Source organism: Betta splendens, chromosome 5 (genome assembly GCF_900634795.4).
Source record: "Betta splendens chromosome 5, fBetSpl5.4, whole genome shotgun sequence".
Lineage (NCBI taxonomy): Eukaryota > Metazoa > Chordata > Actinopteri > Anabantiformes > Osphronemidae > Betta > Betta splendens.
Genome location: NC_040885.2, coordinates 816,231 through 834,899, shown reverse-complemented (window position 1 = coordinate 834,899; position 18,669 = coordinate 816,231). Strand labels below are relative to the sequence as shown.

At 41.7% G+C, this 18,669-nt stretch overlaps 2 protein-coding genes and 1 long non-coding RNA gene across 5 annotated transcripts; 2 read left to right on the top strand and 1 right to left on the bottom strand.

The window, feature by feature from the left end:
• Window positions 1–44: 44 nt before the first annotated feature.
• Window positions 45–7,236, top strand: tmf1 (TATA element modulatory factor 1). Its single transcript, XM_029151463.3, has 17 exons — window positions 45–649; window positions 757–2,123; window positions 3,179–3,282; window positions 3,556–3,682; window positions 3,781–3,886; window positions 4,101–4,243; window positions 4,333–4,499; window positions 4,632–4,788; window positions 5,146–5,238; window positions 5,334–5,490; window positions 5,569–5,761; window positions 5,977–6,046; window positions 6,132–6,224; window positions 6,343–6,465; window positions 6,565–6,717; window positions 6,841–6,966; window positions 7,083–7,236. Exons 1-17 carry the CDS (start codon window positions 514–516, stop codon window positions 7,221–7,223), a joined length of 3,456 nt encoding a protein of 1,151 aa, XP_029007296.1. The 5' UTR covers window positions 45–513; the 3' UTR covers window positions 7,224–7,236.
• Window positions 7,237–7,823: 587 nt separating this feature from the next.
• Window positions 7,824–8,741, bottom strand: LOC129604128 (uncharacterized). The gene is made up of 3 exons (XR_008694785.1): window positions 8,503–8,741; window positions 8,318–8,419; window positions 7,824–8,133 (listed from the first exon to the last, which is right to left on the bottom strand). It is a non-coding gene; the product is annotated as an uncharacterized LOC129604128 (long non-coding RNA).
• Window positions 8,036–18,458, top strand: eogt (EGF domain-specific O-linked N-acetylglucosamine (GlcNAc) transferase). Of its 3 annotated transcripts, none has more exons than XM_029151907.3 (16): window positions 8,036–8,160; window positions 9,326–9,558; window positions 9,886–9,986; window positions 10,156–10,264; window positions 10,490–10,584; window positions 10,662–10,766; window positions 11,681–11,787; window positions 12,313–12,416; window positions 12,896–12,988; window positions 13,672–13,743; window positions 14,451–14,537; window positions 15,844–15,912; window positions 16,234–16,295; window positions 16,462–16,581; window positions 16,964–17,066; window positions 17,291–18,458. In XM_029151907.3, exons 2-16 carry the CDS (start codon window positions 9,355–9,357, stop codon window positions 17,435–17,437), a joined length of 1,578 nt encoding a protein of 525 aa, XP_029007740.1. In that variant the 5' UTR covers window positions 8,036–8,160; window positions 9,326–9,354; the 3' UTR covers window positions 17,438–18,458. The 3 variants fall into 3 exon arrangements, with proteins under 3 accessions (XP_029007740.1, XP_055365056.1, XP_055365057.1); XM_055509081.1 differs by having other exon boundaries at window positions 8,111–8,160; window positions 9,158–9,558; XM_055509082.1 differs by lacking the exon at window positions 8,036–8,160 and adding an exon at window positions 8,735–8,988.
• The last annotated feature ends 211 nt before the right edge of the window (window positions 18,459–18,669 follow it).

The window sequence follows — 18,669 nt, the reverse complement described above, 5'->3', positions numbered from 1 at the left end:
GCCTACTCAGGTTGGATCATGACGTCATTGTGCTACGTGGACCGGAAGTATCTGGCAGGCTAATGCTAGCTAGGTTGCAAGTTCAGAGCGACCAAAACAAACGATGACGGCCCAGCAATGGACCCGAAATAACATTGATTTGTCGTTTGGATTACGGTTATTTTGACAGTACCCGCGAAGTTCCTAATGCGGTGCTTCGAGACATATTTACTTCTACGTGAACAAGTAGCGATTAGGTGATTTTTTGTGTGCCAACTGGCCAGTTTGCGAGCTGGAAGTCTGTGGGATCACTGCACTATGCGTTGGCTAACTTGAGCTTCGCTAACTAGCTAGGTGGTGGCTAGCTGTCAACAAGGACTGCCAGGACAAACCAAATGCGCAATTGCGGAGTACAGTTCGCGACGAAAATGCAGATGAAGTGAATGTGCTTTGAGAGGCAACACCAAACACTCGTGACAAAATTCGTGTGGCGATTTTTCAACTTGGTGATAGCTAGCTAGCTTAATAGTCAAGATGAGTTGGTTCAACGCATCTCACCTGTCCACCTTCGCTAAGCAAGCTTTGACAACAGCTCAGAAGTCAATTGACAGAGTTTTGGACATCAAGGAAGAGGACCAGTGGGGTGACACAACTGTGATGCCCTACAATGGTAAGTACTGTTGGCAAGGGGGTAATAGCTGTGGTTACCTTATGGAGGTTCGCTGCTATACTTAAAGATCTAAAGATATACTTGTTAAGATAATTTGTTCTTTGCAGATGTTTCATTACCTGGAAAACTGTCATTAAGTGGAGGATGGGGGATAACGCAGTGGGAAGCACCCCCTGATGAAGAAAAGACGAGCACCCCTCCTCCCTCCTCTGAGGCCATTACCACCCCTGTTACACGCACAGTTGTAGATGAATCTGAAAGCTTTTTCAGTGCCTTTTTGTCATCTGGAGATGTACAAGCTGTCACCAAATCCCAGGTAGTCTCCGTACCCCCTGCCAAATCTCAAAGGGGGCAACAGGAAAACGAAAAGAAGAACCAACAAACTGGAATCCAGAAGGAGACGGAAACGTCAGCGCCTGTTGATATCACTCAAGAGCCTGAGACAGCGACTGACGTCCAGTTGGTGACGCCTGAATCCTCACCATCAGCACCTTATGCAGATACCATCCTACTGCAGCCAGTTTCACCTGTTTCTTCTTCTACTTCCACTTGTAACACTGACAGCAAAATGAGCAGTGTAATAACAGACGTTAGCGCAACAGTTTCTCTAGAATCTAAAACAGAGCAACCCCAGGCTGCATCAGAACACAAGGTTGAGGGTGACACTACAGATTCCTCTAAATCTTCAGCTCTTACTTCTGAACCCAAGAGCTCTACTGCTGATCCTTTACTCACTCCTTCCTCTAAGGGAACAGTCTTAGAAAACAAAGAGTCAAAGGTAGAGGATCGTCAAACCGATACACCCTCCCCTCCAGTCAGTGCTTTCTCCTCAGGTACCTCAACCACCAGCGATATTGAAGTGCTTGACCATGAGAGTGTGTTGAGTGAGAGCTCAGCCAGCTCCAGACAAGAGACTGGGGAGGGAAAAGCCGGCCTTCATTTAATGCAAGGCTCCTTTCAGCTCCTCACTGCCTCTACCTGTGGGGATTTTCCCCGACTGGAGGACTATCCCAAGCTTACAGAGAGTTGTGGCTCATCCTCGGACGCATTTGAACGCATTGATTCATTCAGTGTGCAGTCACTGGATAGCAGGAGTGTCAGTGAAGTAAATTCAGACGATGAGATCCCTGGCAGCCGGACACTAGCGTCTGTCACTGCAGGTCCTGCTCCTCTTACAGTATCATCAGCTGTTTGTCAGAAGCAGGAAGAAAGAGTGGGGGACAATGCAGGAGAGGAGGAAGAGGGATTCCCTGATATGATGAGGGAGCTGTCGCTGGATGAGATGGAGGAGAGTGGTCGAAGTGCAACGCCTGTGAATAGTGAGCAGCCGGAGGAACTGACAGAACAAGATGAGGAATCTGGGACTAATGTCACACTGTCTGATCCCTCCTCCACTGTTGGAGAACAGATCACTCCACCAATCACAGAAGAGATGAAAAGTGTCTCTACAGTTCAGATACTAGCGCTTCAAAAGGTAACGGCTGGCCTCTGAATTTTATTGGTTGCAATAACGGGATGTTGCATATTTCATATATATATCCCAAAACACGCTGTCTGCGGTGCATGTCTTAGCCACTATTCCACCACTGCTGGTAAACAAATGTGGGGTGTAGTAGTTCTAAAATTGTGTGGGTGTGTTTGAGTACTCAATTACCAGACTGCTTAATAGGAACAGCAAATATTGGTAACATGCAGTAAGCAATCTACTTGAACATTATTAGGTAACGCGTGGTTTTACAAAGCAACATTTAAAAAAAACAACCTTAGAATGAAAAAGAGAAGTGAATCATATATGTCATTCTACCTGTAAAAACTAGTACAGACAGCTAACGTTAGATGGCTTGGAAATAAGGCATGGAGGTCGTTTGGACATGTTCAGAGGAGAGATGGTGAATACATCAGTATAAGGATGCTGACTTGGAACTGCCAGGCAAGCTGCGGTCCACTAAAGCCTGTTACCCTGCTGGTTTCCCAGCTCTCTCTGCTGATCACCTTGATCAGGTGTGTCCGTTGGCTTATCCTGCTGATCATTTTACTTAACACAACTGATCGAGGTAGTTGGTAGTAGCTAGGGCAGGGAGAGTTGGAAAACTAGCAAGAGAGTGGCCGAGTTTGACAATGCTGGACTAGAGAAAGACCAAAGAGAAGGTTTATGGATGTATTAAGAAGGACATTAAGTTAGTTGGTGTGAGAGAAGAGGATGCAGGGGACGTGGTCAAACTGAGACAGATGACTCAATGTTGCGACCCCTGTAAGGAAGCAGCCAAAAGATAAAGATGATTGTATCTAGTATTTGACATTTAGAAGATCATGTTTTAATTCTGTGAATACAGTCTATAGTCAGCATCATGTCTATTAGGCAGATGCTGTTATGTTATGTTATGTTAAGTCCCAGAAGTTGTTTTGCTATTTAAATGAGGCAAATGTGAAAACACAATGAAATGGATCATGCTGCTTTCTTTCAAAATTGGTGGGAAACTTTCTGTGGAAGCTGTTGAAAACACAAGACATGTTGTGGACATATTTTAGGTCATTGATGAACTGTCAGGCCGCCTTGAGACGAGAGAATCCCAGCTGCTTGCAGTGAGCAAAGACAAGGCCAGGCTGGAGGAAGAGTGTGACAATCTCAAAGAGTGAGTGATGACGCACACATCTAGTTCACAAAAACAAAACCTTGATAGGGAAATTGTTTCGATCAAGAGTGTACAGTTTTAAAAGAAAAGCTTTCATCAACATGGAAAACACTTTTACAGTTTTGTTAAAATATTAAAACATTTTTATCATACTTTGACTTTTAGCCTACACCCACTCTATAGGAAGGAGTGGGGGTAGGGTTAAAACTATTTCCAATTTAGGTTATATGGAATAGTGAGTGGGTTAAACCAATGATTCTTTTCATTCTCTAGTGAGGTGATAGGCCTGAAGGAGGAGAGCTCCACTGTTCAGTCCCTAAAGGATGAATTCACTCAACGCATAGCGGATGCAGAGAGGAAAGCTCAGTTGGCCTGCAAAGAAAGAGATATAGCCAAGAAGGTATTGCTGGTCAAATATGTGGATAAATCACACCTCTTTAACAATTGAACATCAAACCAAATAATGTGTGTCCAAAATTACATTTGTCTTTGTTTCAGGAAATAAAGGGTTTGAGAGAAGAGCTGGCTACACGACTTAATTCAGGTGACACAATGGAGATAATCAGAGAGAAGGAGGAGCAGATCAGAGAGCTGCTAGAAGAAGGCAAGACACATTGTTGTTTATTTTGACTAGCCCTCACAGTTTGTCTTGAAACAAGTCATATTGTGAAGAAGATCCTTCTACTACAGAACATTTGACTTAACGAAACACCCAGTGCACGTTCCTGAGTAGCTATTACATCCTGGGCCTCCTCTGATGGTGACCGTCTTTAATGTAAGTCGACCTAAGTTGATATTTATTTCTTTTACTTTACTAGGTGAAAAGTTATCTAAGCAGCAGCTGCAGCATAGCAACATTATCAAGAAGCTGCGTGTGAAAGAGAAGGACAGTGACGCAAAGATCATTAAGCAACAGAAGAAAATGAAGGAGCAGGAGGAAGAACTCGGGCACCTACAGCAGGTGTTTATTGAGTAAATTATATGAACTAACAGGAAATATAGAGATTCCCTTTTACGAATTAGGTCGAGTGTTCATGTTTTGTGTGTTAGGTAATGGATGGTAAAGAAGAGGTGGAGAAACAGCATCGAGAAAGCATCAAGAAGCTGAATGGTGTGGTTGAGCGGCAGGAGAAGGAGTTGAGCAGCCTACAGTCTGAGTTCGACGAGCTGCAGGAGAAAAACAGGAGTCTCCAGGCCGCACTGGACAACTCCTACAAGTAAACACTTCATATAAATGATTATGGGCTGAAAGACACCTGTGCGCATTCAGCACACTGAAATACAATTTGGAAGGGAATCAAAATACTTTTTTAGAAGCTACATTATAATGAGTTCATGTCTGTTGACAGGGAGCTGGCAGAACTGCACAAGACAAACGCCAGCAGAGCCAGTGAGGCTGAGGAAGCAGCGCTGAGCCGGGATATGCAGGCCAAAGAGCAGCTGAGCCTAGCACTTGAAAAGGTCCAGGAGGAGGCCAGGATGCAGCAGGAAGCGCTAGCCAACCAGGTAAATGTGGTTCACTGTGTAAACACACCCTGGAGCAATTTGCCATGGAGATTGCAAAGTTACAGTAAAGACTCAATGCTTGTTTGCCATGGTGCACGAAAGTACTATTTACTAAAGAGCTGCTAGTCATAGTGTAAACACTCACTTTGTTCATCTAACAGCTGCAGATGTGTACAATAGGAATACTTCCTTCTGACATAGACAAGGATATAATAGAAGAATAAGGAGATGTTTGTGTTTTTCATCCAGTTTGCATCTTTCATGAGCTTACAGTACATACCTTAATGCAATGCTGAGTCAGTGTAGCAGCCCTTTACAACTGCACATTGTATTAACTCTTTTAAATGTGATGTACAGGTTGCTGACTTGAGACTGACTCTGCAACGAGCTGAGCAACAGCAGGCGAGGAAGGAAGATTATTTGAGGGAAGAGATCAGCGAGTTGCAGCAGGTACGGAACAGATTCTTGATGAAACGAAGAGTCAAATACAAAGGCTCTTTAAATCACCCTTTTTTTCTTCTTTGTTTTTTTTTTTACTTCAACAGAGACTTCAAGAAGCAGAGACTAGAAACCAGGAGCTCAGTCAGAGTGTTACCTCAGCAACAAGGCCCCTTCTGCGACAGATTGAGAACTTACAGGCCTCACTGGGTGGACAAACAGCAAGCTGGGAAAAACTGGAGAAGAATATTTCTGATAGGCTTGGTAGGAGTCAGAGTTGAATCATATGTGTGAAACAAATGGCCAAATTCCCTCCATTTCATCAACTTTTCTTTTCAACAGTTGATGCCCAGACACAGCTAGCTGTTGCTGTGGAGAAGGAGCGTGCAGCAGCAGAGGAATTGTTGTCCATTAAGTCCCAGCTGGCATCCCTGGAGTCCCAGAATTCTTTGCTGCGCCAGGAGAAGGCCAGATGCCAGGCTCACCTGGAGGCCGAGAAGAACAAGAGAGAGAGGCTGGAGGATGAGAGCAGCAGGTAACACATTACACAGTTTAGCCTTTCATATTAGTCTTCAGGCTCCTAAAGGGATCGCTCTTTGTGCCACATGATCATCTTGAGTTAAAAATTGTTGTCTTCAGAACTGAACTGTTTGGATAATGTGTCTGACAACGAAGCAGAAGGTTCTGGGTTAATCTTATTGTTGTTGGTTACTGTGACATCTATCTTGTTTGCTTGTTTTCTTAATATAGGGAGCATGTCGAACTGGAAAATCTAAAAGGAGAATACAGTCGTATGTTGGAAGAGGCCAAGAAGGAAAAGGTACCAGAGTGCTCTTTCTTCTTTCTTATGCGTTGTCATAATCTTCCTCGTGTTCCTCATGTTCAGCTACTTCTTCTTTCATCAGCTGCTGCTGACCAATCAAGTAGAGATGGAGAAGATGAAAGTGGAGCAAGAGAAGAAGAAATGCTATTTGGCACAAGAGGCACTAAAGGAAAAGGTTTTAGAACTTGTTCGATATTGTTAATGGATTTTTGACACTGCAAAGAACAGCTGAGATGTTTTTTTCTTATAGCTCAATAGTTATAAAAGAAATTGCGCGTTTTTCTTGTTTTCAGGAGCGCAGGACTATGACCCACTCTGCGGGAGAGCCCCCAGGTTCTTCGACACCTTCACTTTCCCGCTCCAGTTCTATTAGCGGAGTGGACACTGCTGGCCTGCACACTTCTATTCTCTCTCAGGTGAAGATGCTGAAAAATGTTTGCGTATAAATGATGAGCTTTCAAATTCCTCTAGCATGAATGGGTTTTAAAGCTGGCATTTTTGCTATTTACCCCCAGGATGATACTTTAGACCACTCGCTGGGCTCCATGACGATGTCAATGAGCGGGACCAACCTGTATGAAGCTGCCAGACTGACCGGAGGTTCCAGCATCATAGAGAACCTCCAATCTCAGCTCAAACTCCGTGAAGGAGAGATAGCACAGCTTCAGGTAGCAAACTAGAACAAACCTAAACCACAAGACTTTTATCAGTTCTTCTACACATGAGTGTGACTATCCACAGTGTTTTGTCACATCTTTTAATTCCCACTTTCTTGCCTTCTGGTATTCCAGCTTGAGATCTCTAGTCTGGAGAGAAGTCGCTCTGTGATGGCGGAAGAGTTGGTTCGACTCACTAATCAAAATGATGAGATGGAGGAGAAAGTAAAGGAGATCCCAAAGCTTAAAATCCAGCTAAAGGTGAAGGCACTTAATTTTGAGTATAGTCTGAGATCAGAAACTCACTGCTGAACCCAGTACCTTTCAGTTGTGTTAGGTGTCCTTTACTCATTTGACTGACTGTATGTATATTTCAGGATCTGGAGCAGAGGCATAATACCATCTTGCAGATGTATGGAGAGAAGGCTGAGGAGGCAGAGGAGCTGAGACTGGATCTTGAAGATGTAAAGAACATGTACAAAACCCAAATAGATGAACTGTTGCAGAACCAGAAATAAACAGTTTACTGTATTGTTTTACTTTTGGAACATTCACGAACCCAATCATCTTATCTACACATGCAGTCATAAAAAGAGGGCAGATAATTTAATTTCAGTCACTGTGTTACAATAAAAAAATAGTATATATATATATATATATGTTTAAATATATTCTAATATTTTACCTTAAGTCACTACCATAAACCTTTTTTAAATTGGTTGTTGGCAGTATTCATTGTTACAGAATCTGAATGAAGGAGTTTGTGATTCAGGTGTCCAGCTGAAATCTTAGGGATGTTGTACAACTTTAGACAATATGTCCTGATTGAACCCTCAACATAGCAAAGAATCCACAAACCTGTAGAAAATGGTGAAAGTTTTTGCACTGTGAAAATTCTTCCTTGTTTCTTTATGAATAATCAGAATGATTTAAGGAATATATTCAAATACTGTACAGAGAAATGGTTATGTATAACCATATGTCTTGTTCTGATCTGCTTACAAATCACAATATGTGGTGTAGGTCTGAGTAGCTTGTGATTGAAATCCTGAAGCCTGGAGTTTAAACTCTATACATATGTAAATGAATAAACATTTATTGGGCTGTGGGAAAAAAAAAATTGCAGTTCATCATTTACATAAATCTTTTGTTGCTTTTCCACAAATTATAAACTCCTAGAAGTTTTAATATTCCCAGACCTACAGATGATGTTACATACCACATTCCAGGAGTATTAATTTTTTAAAGTTTAAGTTTATTATTTGTAAAACCTCCTACAAAACACATACATACATACAGAAGTTATCCTATCATGTTTGAAATCAAGTGTGTCCACTGCGCCACCTGCCGGTCATTGCTGTATATCACCTTCACGCGCGGTTCTGGCGTTTCCGGTGTTATGGCGGCTACCGGCATCCTCACTTCAGTCTGGAGAAAAGCAGTCTGGGATTAAAGGTAAAGTCTCTCTCAAGCTTACAGCAACTCTACGTAGACGACCAGCAACAATGAGTTTTGTTTGTGTCTGATGTCAGTTTTTTTGAGCGCTGATATGTGACGTGCTTTTCTGTTCTGCTTCTAACATGAAGTTAATAGTAACTACATGTATAATTACCGTTTGTTAATAAGAATTTGTCTTCATGAGCAACCCACGTCGCTACACGATAACCAGTAGATTCAAAGCATTCGCTTGCAATTAAGTAGGAGAGTTTAACATCTGAAAAGGAAAAAGCAGGCGATGCGTTATAACTTCTGCACCACCCAACGCTGCTTCAGTCTAACTAAGGCTACGGTACATACCGTTAAACCCCTGACGTTAATTAACGCCAACACGGCTAGCTTAACGGTTGACCGTTAACGCTAGCTTTTAATCAGACTGCATTAGCTTAAGGAAACTTCGCGTCTCCGTACAGTTCAAGGCAAAGTTATGACTTCACTAACGCCAGGGACATTGGAGCTTACATAGAAACCTATGAGAACCGTTAAACAGTCACACAGAGATTTAATTACTGTTGATTTACGGCAACGCTTCATTTTACTCCTCACGTTAACTCTATGGGAATGTTTGACTGGCAGTTATTTGGTCGTTGTGAAAATAGCATTGCAAATAACTTCAAGTCATATCCGGCAGCTTTTCTTTTAGCACATTCTTTTAGATATGAAATGATTTGTGAACTATATTTACCACATTTTCACAGATCGCATTTTAGACATACTTGAATTCCACAATGTGGAAATTCTGGTGTTTTTAGCAGCAGCCTGACAGTTTACAGGACAAACAGAAAGGTAAACAACAGTAAAAACAGCAATAACTGGTTGATTGATTACTGAATTTGAAGCATACACTTCCTTTATTTGTTTAGCAACATATCTTGGATCATGAAATTAAACTGTGTAGAGTCACTGACTTTTTGCTCGCTCTTTAACCTTATTTATGACTCCTCTGTCAACTCAGCTATACTTCCTGCAATAGGACCTGTCCTTAAACGGAGCTTGGGTCCTCCTGGTGCTACATTCCCACCCACTTGCTTGTGCCCACACGCTTGTCTACTGCGGTGCTTGTTAGGCTTTGCACCAAGATCGCTGTGTGAGTCTGTGTCTGTTGTCTCTCCTCTCCTCACAGCTGTCCTGCATGTCTGTGCAATTCTGACTATGCTGCTCCTGGTAGCGCTGGGCATATCGTTGTTTTCCAGTGTGATCTCTCCTGAAAAGGCGTCGAACAGCAGCCACAAAGCACCAACACCACCTCTTAACTACAGCAGGATTTCCCTGCCACCGGAGCACGTACCCTACTTCCTCTACAACAACAAGAGGGTCGCCAAACAATGCCGCCTGGACCCACTCTGCCCATTTAAAGTAAGACATGTATATTTATCTACGACAGCTTTTCACTGTTTGATGTTTATTATTGCACACTGGTAGACTGGTCATTTAAGTTTTCTTTTACAGTGAGTGAAAGCAACAACACTACTCTTACTTTTGACTTTCAATACCAGGCAGCACATTTGATCTGCTTCTTTTCTTCTACTTCTGTTAGCATGTGTCAATTTGTTTTATAGGTTTTATTGTTTCAACAGACAATAGGTTTGTTAAAATGTATGAAATTTGTTGGCAAACCTCTGCCAGAATTTATTTTTTCTCTCTGTCGTCACAACTGTGAATTCACACTTATTTTCCCAACAGGATGCGCTGCTGGACTTATCTGGCTGTTGGGGTTATGAGAAGCATTGTGATCCTGGGAAGCGTTTTAGCTATCCAGTCTGTAACAAGTTGGATTCTGGATGGTACTGTTGTGGTTCTCAGAAGTTTACTATAATCTCATTTGCACAATTTAATTTCAATATTCTTGCTACGGGCAATCGTTAAGACTCAACTGGTCTGTCATTTTATTGAACAGAAAATGCAAATACTCATTTTAGCAGTGCTGATTTGCTTATGTTTCTGATCTGCCAGGGCTCGTTCACTGGAGGAAGCCCAGGAGCGTTTCTGGAAGCAGGCTGACTTTGGCTATGTCAAGGAGCGCCTCTCGGAACTTAAAGTGCTGTGCAAGGCCAGCAAACCAGTAGGACTTCTCACTCGTTTCCTTAGTTCCCACAGGCCTTATGATAAAACAGGAAGAAATAACTTGTAGATACAGGCACAATGGAAAAAGACTCTCCCTTAGTCCTAGTGGACTGACTATTATTTGCAGTTCAACAACCACTGTATAAAGATAGTATTTAATAAAACAGTATGACTTAAGATTGGTTTGCATACTGTAAAATTTTTATTCTTGTTTATTTTTCAGGGAGACTCTTCATTAAAATGCAGCAGCCATACAAGATTCTGTAAGGCAACTAATCTTTACCTGGACTTGCGGAATCCTCGCAGAAGTCACGAGAGGTTAGTAGAATTGAAAGTGATACAGCATAAAAGGTCTACCTTGCCACTAGTTAGACTCATCTGTGCTTGTTCTACAGATATAAGGAGGATTTCATCCAGGAGGGTCAGATTGGTGGTCGCTGCAGAGTGAACAAGCGAGCACTTGCTGAGGAGGGGGATCACAAAAGCCCTTTGCAGTCGTGGTTAGGCACACACACAGACAGGCACATTAACATTTTAGTCAATATAATTATTCTTGATCAATAAGAACCAATATTTCACGTCCTGTAAGGCTTGTATACAGTAAAAGCTAACTATGCTTTGTATGTTTCTTTAGAGTTAGTGCAACTTGATGCAACTTGAATAAATCTTGTGACCTCAATGAGTCCTGAGAACACTCTTAAAATACAGTCACTATTCAAAAGGCTTAATTTATACTACAGAATTCAAAGTACTTTAATAAACCAGAACCTCTCTATGTCTCATGCAAAGAAAACCACCACAGCAACATAAATAAGACTTGACAACTGGCCTCTAGGCTTGTAAGACATGTGCGACAGCTGCTGAGGATTACACTTACTGTGAGGTTTAACACAGACCATCATTAGGCTGTGCTTTTACTTCTCTCTGCTTCAGTTACTAGGTTTAGCTTGAATTATGGATGAAAGTTTATTTGATCTCTGTCATGTACTGTAATTAGCTTTTTCTTTACTTGTGCTTAAAAACACAGCACTACTCCAAGCGCTGGATGCAGTACCATCCAGGAATATGGGGTAGTGTGTACTTGTCTTTTTTTCAAAGATTTGCTCCACAGTGGGTCTGTGGTGCAGTGGAACTCCTGGCCGGCTTGTTTGGCCTTGGGTGCTACTGTATGTTGCAGTAAATCAAATCACAATCAAATGGTCTCTTATGGTCTTCTAGTTCACCAGCCTGCTGCCTGTTAGGATGCTGCTTGTTGAAATATGTATTTTTTTGTGTTGCATTTTCTATCTTCTTCGCATACAGTAGAAGGTTCCCAGTCTTTCTTATAAAAGATTTAATAGAATCAATTCACTGTTGGAACCCTTTGCTTGTTTTTATAATAAGCCGTATGTGATGTGCTGTCTTTCTACTGTAGGTATGCTGAGCTACAGACATACACAGAACTGGACTTCAATCCAATAGAGCAAGACTACTGTGACATCATCGTTGAAAAACCCACTGTCTTTATGAAACTGGATGCTGGTAAGTAGAATTTATACATAGCAAAAAATTATTTTGCATTTTGGTGGTTTCAACAAACTCCCAGTTCTCTAGCAGAAAACAAACTTTCTCTCTAGAGATCACCACTCTAGTCTGGGAATCAGTGGACACTGACATTGAAAAGGTTCATCAGGACTCCCTTAAAGTAGCTATTCCAGTGTCTGACTATCCACAGTCCAAGTCTGCACTTTTTCTAGGCATTCCCAGCAAACCCTCCCTAAATGTTCAGGGTTACCCAGCAGCCTCCCCTGCACCCCGATGGAACTCATCTCCAGGTTGTGATCCCATGACAGCTGTGCTTCTCTTTTTACTTGAGTGTCAAAGATATATAGCTACAGATTTGATCATAGAACTACAAAGCTGACCATCAACCCTCGGCCTGGGGTGTTCTTTACCACTTTACTGATCTGTAAGAGCAAGCCCTGTGCTTGAATTCGGCCAGCTGGGGTGACACAAGCTAAATGTGTGATAAAAATCATTTTTTTTAATAGTTTTTGTCCCCAACAGGCGTGAACATGTACCATCATTTCTGCGACTTTGTGAACCTTTACATCTCCCAGCACATTAACAACTCCTTCAGCTTAGATCTCAACATCGTCATGTGGGACACAGTGAGTATTTGATATCTAGAGATTTCTTAATTCTTTTCATTGCTTAAGCTGATGATGTGATGTAAATCACAGTAAAACAAAGCTGGTCAGATTAAGACGATGCACTACTGGAAATAACCCTTTCAGAGCTTATATTTGACAGGTATTGTCTCTTAAACACAAAAAATGAATGGAATGAACTTCTTTTTACTACAACCTAGCAAGACATTAGGAACTTACAAATGTACTACACTATAGCTAATGCCAGTACAAATTAGTCTGTGTCTTAGCAGCCTGATGGAGACTTTAATCAGTAAAAAAAGAAAGATCTCTAGACATCTTTACTTGATTGTTTCCTCTCTGTGTGCAAAGGGTATGTGGAAAATATCTAAACGTTATCTAATGTTTAGATAACAGGTTTTTATTGGAGAAGGTGGTTGATTTTAATTGATTTTATTATTTTGTAACTGTATGTTAACAAAAATTTCTTTCCTTTTTAGAGTTTTTACGATTACGGGGATCTGTTCAGTGAAACATGGAAGGCTTTCTCAGATTATGACATCATCCACCTGAAGACCTATGACTCAAAAAGAGTAAGTATATAATAACTTTTGGGCATCTCTGAGTGAGCTGTCTTTGTCTAGGGCAGGGGTGGCCAACCCTGGTCCTCGAGAGCCACAGTCCTCTCCTCCAGTCCTCTACTGATTACCATGATCAGGTGTGTTAGTTAGCTGCTGATTGGCTGAACACACCTGGTCAAGGTGATCAGTATTAACTGGGGCAGGGAGAGTTGGAAAACCAGCAGGACTGTGGTTCTTGAGGACCAGGGTTGACCACTTCTGGTCTAGGGAATCGTAGAACAGTGTTGAAACAGATAATGCATTAAAAAATCCTGATATTCTTGCTTTCGCTCTCAGCCAGCTGAGCTCGCAACATGCAAGACTCCCAAACCAGCTACTTCATAAAATTTCAAATGATGTAGTTTAATAAATTAAATCACTGTCAACATCTAAATCATAGTGACATCTCTACCATTTGTTGCAGGCTTATCCAAAGCCCACTACACATTGAGCTGAGGTGGGAAAATTACTTAATTTAGTTATCATACATAGTCCCACCTCATTGATTAAATGATCTTGGAAGGTATATTTAGGTTGCAAAATCATGTTTGCATTCATGCGCAGCAGCACACAGGGACACCTACAGTACCGCCTACATTTTAGATCTGATACAACCTGAATTCTTTCTTATTGTCCTCATTTGCACTTGTCCATAGGTGTGCTTTAAAGATGCCTTCTTCTCCCTCCTCCCAAGAATGAGATATGGCCTTTTTTACAACACACCTCTTGTAAGTTAGTCTTCATATACTGTATACAGTACGTGTGCCTGTCAGTGTATGCAGCTTCTTAATAGATGTCTTTATAGATGTCTTGTTTGTGTGTTGGTTTATATGTTTTAATTTCAAATGTTATTGCCCCTCACCAGCCTTACTTCCCCCTTCCCCCACTCCCAATGATATACAGTTTAGTCATAAACATTCAGTTCAGGTTAAATATTTATGCAATGTATTCAAAAGCTCCGGGAGTGCTTATGTTATTTAAATGATAATTCCTTTGAGATTCCCATAAAGATGATACCATATAAATATCTGGTGCCCTGCGGTTCCAGCTTCAAGATGTGAAATATTGATAGGTCATCTTCAAGTGCTTTTGATTACCCCTACAGCACATGTCATGTTTATATTCATGTGCTCACAGCTGCGGTGCCAGTGTATATCAGACATCCCGCGACCTGACAAATGCATATGGTGCATTTTATATTCCTTCCAGTGAAATTTGTTTACAGCTGTTAGATGTGATGTGATGTTTTGGCCAGTGTGTTACATTACAGTGCCATGCAATAGTAGAATAGTATAGTAATAATATTTGATGAATGTATATGACATATTTCCTATTTTTTGACTATGTAGAATGAAGTGATGAATTTAATGCAGTATTTTCAATTAAAGGGATGAGTTTTTAAATGGACAGCTCATATGTGTTGTGCTGATGACAGATAGCCGATTGCTCAAGTGAAGGGATGTTCCGGGCCTTCTCCCAACATGTTCTTCATCGTTTGAACATCCCACAAGATGGGTCAAAGGTAAGATGAGAATCTTATTTACATCTTTTTTGTAATTTGCGACCATTAGGTCCTGTTACTAACAGGCATAAGTCATATGACCTGCATTTGTTTCCTAGTTTCAACAACCTCAGTCAGTTTGTCTGGTTTTGGCAGCTCTTATTTTCATATTTAGCGAGCATATCACATGTTCAGAACACTGATAGCGCTCTAATTTTTCCAAATAAATGCAACGGCAACTGGGTTTCAGTATGACATTTGTACATCTGTTATGGGGCTGGAGACAGAAAGACTTTAGACAGCCCTCTAGGTCAACAAGGAGCTTGGGCCTCTTTTAAGCGCTAAGACATTTTTAAAATGCATTGAACAGGGCAGTAGTTCTACAGGAATAATACTGTCACACTGTTGAGTTAAATTGACCAGTGCCTCTATTTTCTCAGAAGTGTATATGCGTGTGCTCAGACGTGCAGCTCTACTCTCACCTCCCTACTTATCTTACTGTACTATAACTCTCCAGCACGGCTCACAGGAGTTAAACGCTGCCAAAGTTTTAGGTACTTGACTGTTTCTTTATGACCAGCAAAGCCAATAACTCCTTCCTTCCTGCGGAGCAGCTCATTGGGTATTCATGGCTTTCACTGGAAATATGCTAACAGGCTTTTCAATGAGACACGGAGTTGTTGGCGATAGCGGGCCGGGTGCTGAATGAGAGGTCTTCTCGGCCCTGACCCTCTCCCCAGCTCCTTCTTTCATCCTTAGATTAATGGCACACCCAGACACTCACACTCCAGCTCTCCTCTTTTGTGTCCTATTCATCTGCCGCTGCCAACCCTTTCCTGCTATCTCCACGTCGTGATAATTTGCTCTGGACAGCTCTTGGAGAGAATGGCAGGTTTTTCAGTACTTTACAAGATCCTTGTTAAGAATGCATTAATCACGCACGCACACATGTTCCTGCTCCTTTTTTAGATGGGGTCGCTGTATTTTGTACAGATGGTGATGCAATATTAAGTTCACTTTGATTTCAGAATAGTTCCTGTATTGTTTATTTCTGTGCTACAATGTTGACACCATAATGTGTAAATAATTTTCTAAACACAAGGTGGCAGTAGTGGAACACAACAAAAACCAAGCCTTTTATAGAGGCTGTATAAATTTTCTGTGTGTCAGAAAAATCACTCCACATTAACAAAAGTATATATTGAATGCGATTTCAGCTACTTTATCTGTGCTATATAGCTCTTCAGTTATGTTGAATGATTATGTTTTCACAGACAGTCTTTTCTGGGTTTTGGTGATTGATTATTAAATGCAATGGTGTTAACAGGAAGGGCGTGTTCGTGTCACCCTGCTGGAACGCAGCACAGCATACAGAAGGATATTAAACCAAGTGGAAGTAAGTGCAGCTCCACCTTCCCACCCCTCTTTTGTCTCTCTCTCTCTCTTTTGCGTGTCTTACTCTCTCTCCCGTTCTGCTACGTTTCCTTCTTCTCCTCCCTTTTAATCTTTCCTCTTCTTTGTCTCCTTTACTTTTCCACTGCCTCAGCTCGTCCTTTCCATCATTGATTTACTGTCTGCTGCTGTTAAGTGCCTATTTAAAATCTTACTTGCTATAAAGAATATGGGTAAAGAGAGGCTTTGTGATTTATATAGTCACTGCCCATATTTATTTGGACTGTCATTGATCAGAAAGCTTACCCTTCTGTTGTTGTTACAGCTGGTAAATGCCCTCAAGACTGTGCCTTTACTGGAGGTCAGTGTGGTGGACTACAAATATAAGTGAGTTATGTAGCGCTTTGGTGCTGTGGGGAGCTGCTTAGCACTAGTCTGGGATGTAACAATGCTGTAGAAGAAAGAAGAAATTGTCCTATGTTTTAAATTGCATTATATGACAGTGTTTACAAAGTGAAGATGATTGATTTGTGACTTCCTGTCTGTCTTGCAGTGATGTTCCGTTCCTGGAGCAGCTGAAGATCACCCACAACTCTGACATCTTTATAGGCATGCACGGGGCAGGTCTCACACACCTTCTCTTCCTTCCTGACTGGGCTGTCATCTTTGAACTGTGAGTGACACTTTTTATCTGCTGTTGTGTGTGTGTCTGTGTGGAAAACTGAAAACAGGAGAGCCTAGCAGGGAGAGCGATGGCTTTGGCACCGTGCTGAGCCCAAAGTGCCCCTGAGCCACTTGGTGTATGACTGTGAAATACTGCCTAATTAACCAGGCATTCATCACACCTGCCTACCCTGGATAGAACAGTTGTCTGTGTGTGTGTGTAAAGCATGTGTGATGGTGCTATGTGGGCATTTTGGTTAGTGACACAGAGCTGGAACCATGTGCATGGGGGGGGAGAGAGAGAGAGAGAGAGGAAAATGGAGTAAGAAAGAGTGAAAGTGAGGTGGATAGAGAAGAGCGAGAGATAAAATGTCTGCATCTGTCCCTCCCAGATATAATTGTCAGGATGAGAGCTGCTATCGAGATTTGGCTGGGCTGCGGGGCATTCGATACGTGACTTGGCAGAAAATGGACAAAGTGCTCCCACAGGACAAGGTAGGGGAAACTCCCGTTCCAACCATCAGTTTCCTACAGCATGAGCCTGCTCCGTTCCTCTCACCTGTCACACATGCACACACTGGCTCCCACATGCACATCTTCAATCATGTGCAATTAAAAGTTTGCAAAAACACGTCAGACCAAATGACCATGCTCTTAGGGGGAGTGTGTTGCTCTATGACTTTTTCATATGCACTTTACTCCTCCCATGCTTTTCTCAGGGTCACCATCCCACCCTTGGGGACCATCCAAAGTTTACCAACTACTCTTTTGATGTCGGAGAATTTATGCGTCTTGTGCTGGAAGCAGCTGCTTATGTCACACACCACCCCAAATGGCAGCGCCGAGGCTTCCATGATGAACTCTAGCGTATCAGACAGTGAAAGGGGAGGATACAAAGCTTTGGCTTCTGAAGACCTCTAAAGAGCCGTGTACTAGTGTCTGGTCTATTTGTTGTAGTAAAGTTTCCTCATTTACTAGTATTGTTACATAATGTGTCAGCGCTCTGCTCCATTTCTAGGTCTGATTGAGTGGAAGCAGTATGACAGACAACTTAGGTTTGCTTCCAGCATCTCTATTAGAGTCAAGTGCGTTAAAGGACGTGGCTCATGGAGGCTGAGCAATAGGTCCTGCGTTTCTTCATTATCTCAGTTGCGCCTACTTCATTTCACAACAACACAGTTGGCTAATGAGCATCTGTTACAGCATCCCTTCACGTGTGACATCCTGTCACGTTTGATCAGCGTCACCTTGGTGGGAGCCTCTTCAGAGATGTTGACAATCACACTAGAGTTTTTGCGTGCATGCAGCACACAACACTATTATAATTGCAGTATGACTAGATTTGCATATATAGATTTTCTCTTCACATCTCGCAACTTGTGGCATTGAGCTATGCTCATGAGCGAACACTACGCCTGAAATTAAGAGGCAGTTATGTAACCTGTTTTTTGTTTCTCAAAATATAATTGCAGTTTTTTTCATCAGCTGAAAATAACTTTTGCAATATTTCTTATCTTTAAGTTTACATTTTTTTAATATTGTCACAGATGTTATTTAAACAAGTTTTTCTTTTTGATAATGTCGTATGTCTTTCCTATTGTAAGTTTCTTTGAATTTTATCAAAGGAGGTTGTCAGAAGGGTTTTGTGTTTTATTGTAAATTACCCTGAAAGAGCTCAATATGCATGCAGACTGATGCAATACACAAGTGTTTTGAGAGATCATAGGATCATTTTCGTGTTTCTCTGCTCCTCCTTGAGCTCGATGTTTTATTTATCAATGAAACCATGTTGAACTGAGTCAGATCTTTTTGATCAGGACTTTGCTTTTTTGTAGTCAGATTAAGGTGCTATGTGATGTTTAGAATTAAAAAGTCCTAAAAAAATGCTGAAGCTTGTTTTCCTGTCTTTGTTGGTCACATTGGGCAGCAGGGATTGAAATAGTCATAATTTAATCAATCATCTTTTGAAGTCTGACCTTGGGGGGGGGGGAGACTGAAGCCTCTGTCTTGACAGTTCTTGCTGATGCCAGACACCTCATCGTTATGGGTTTTATTATTTTAGGGAGTTCGGGTCTAAAGAGGAAACTGGCCCTTTGCA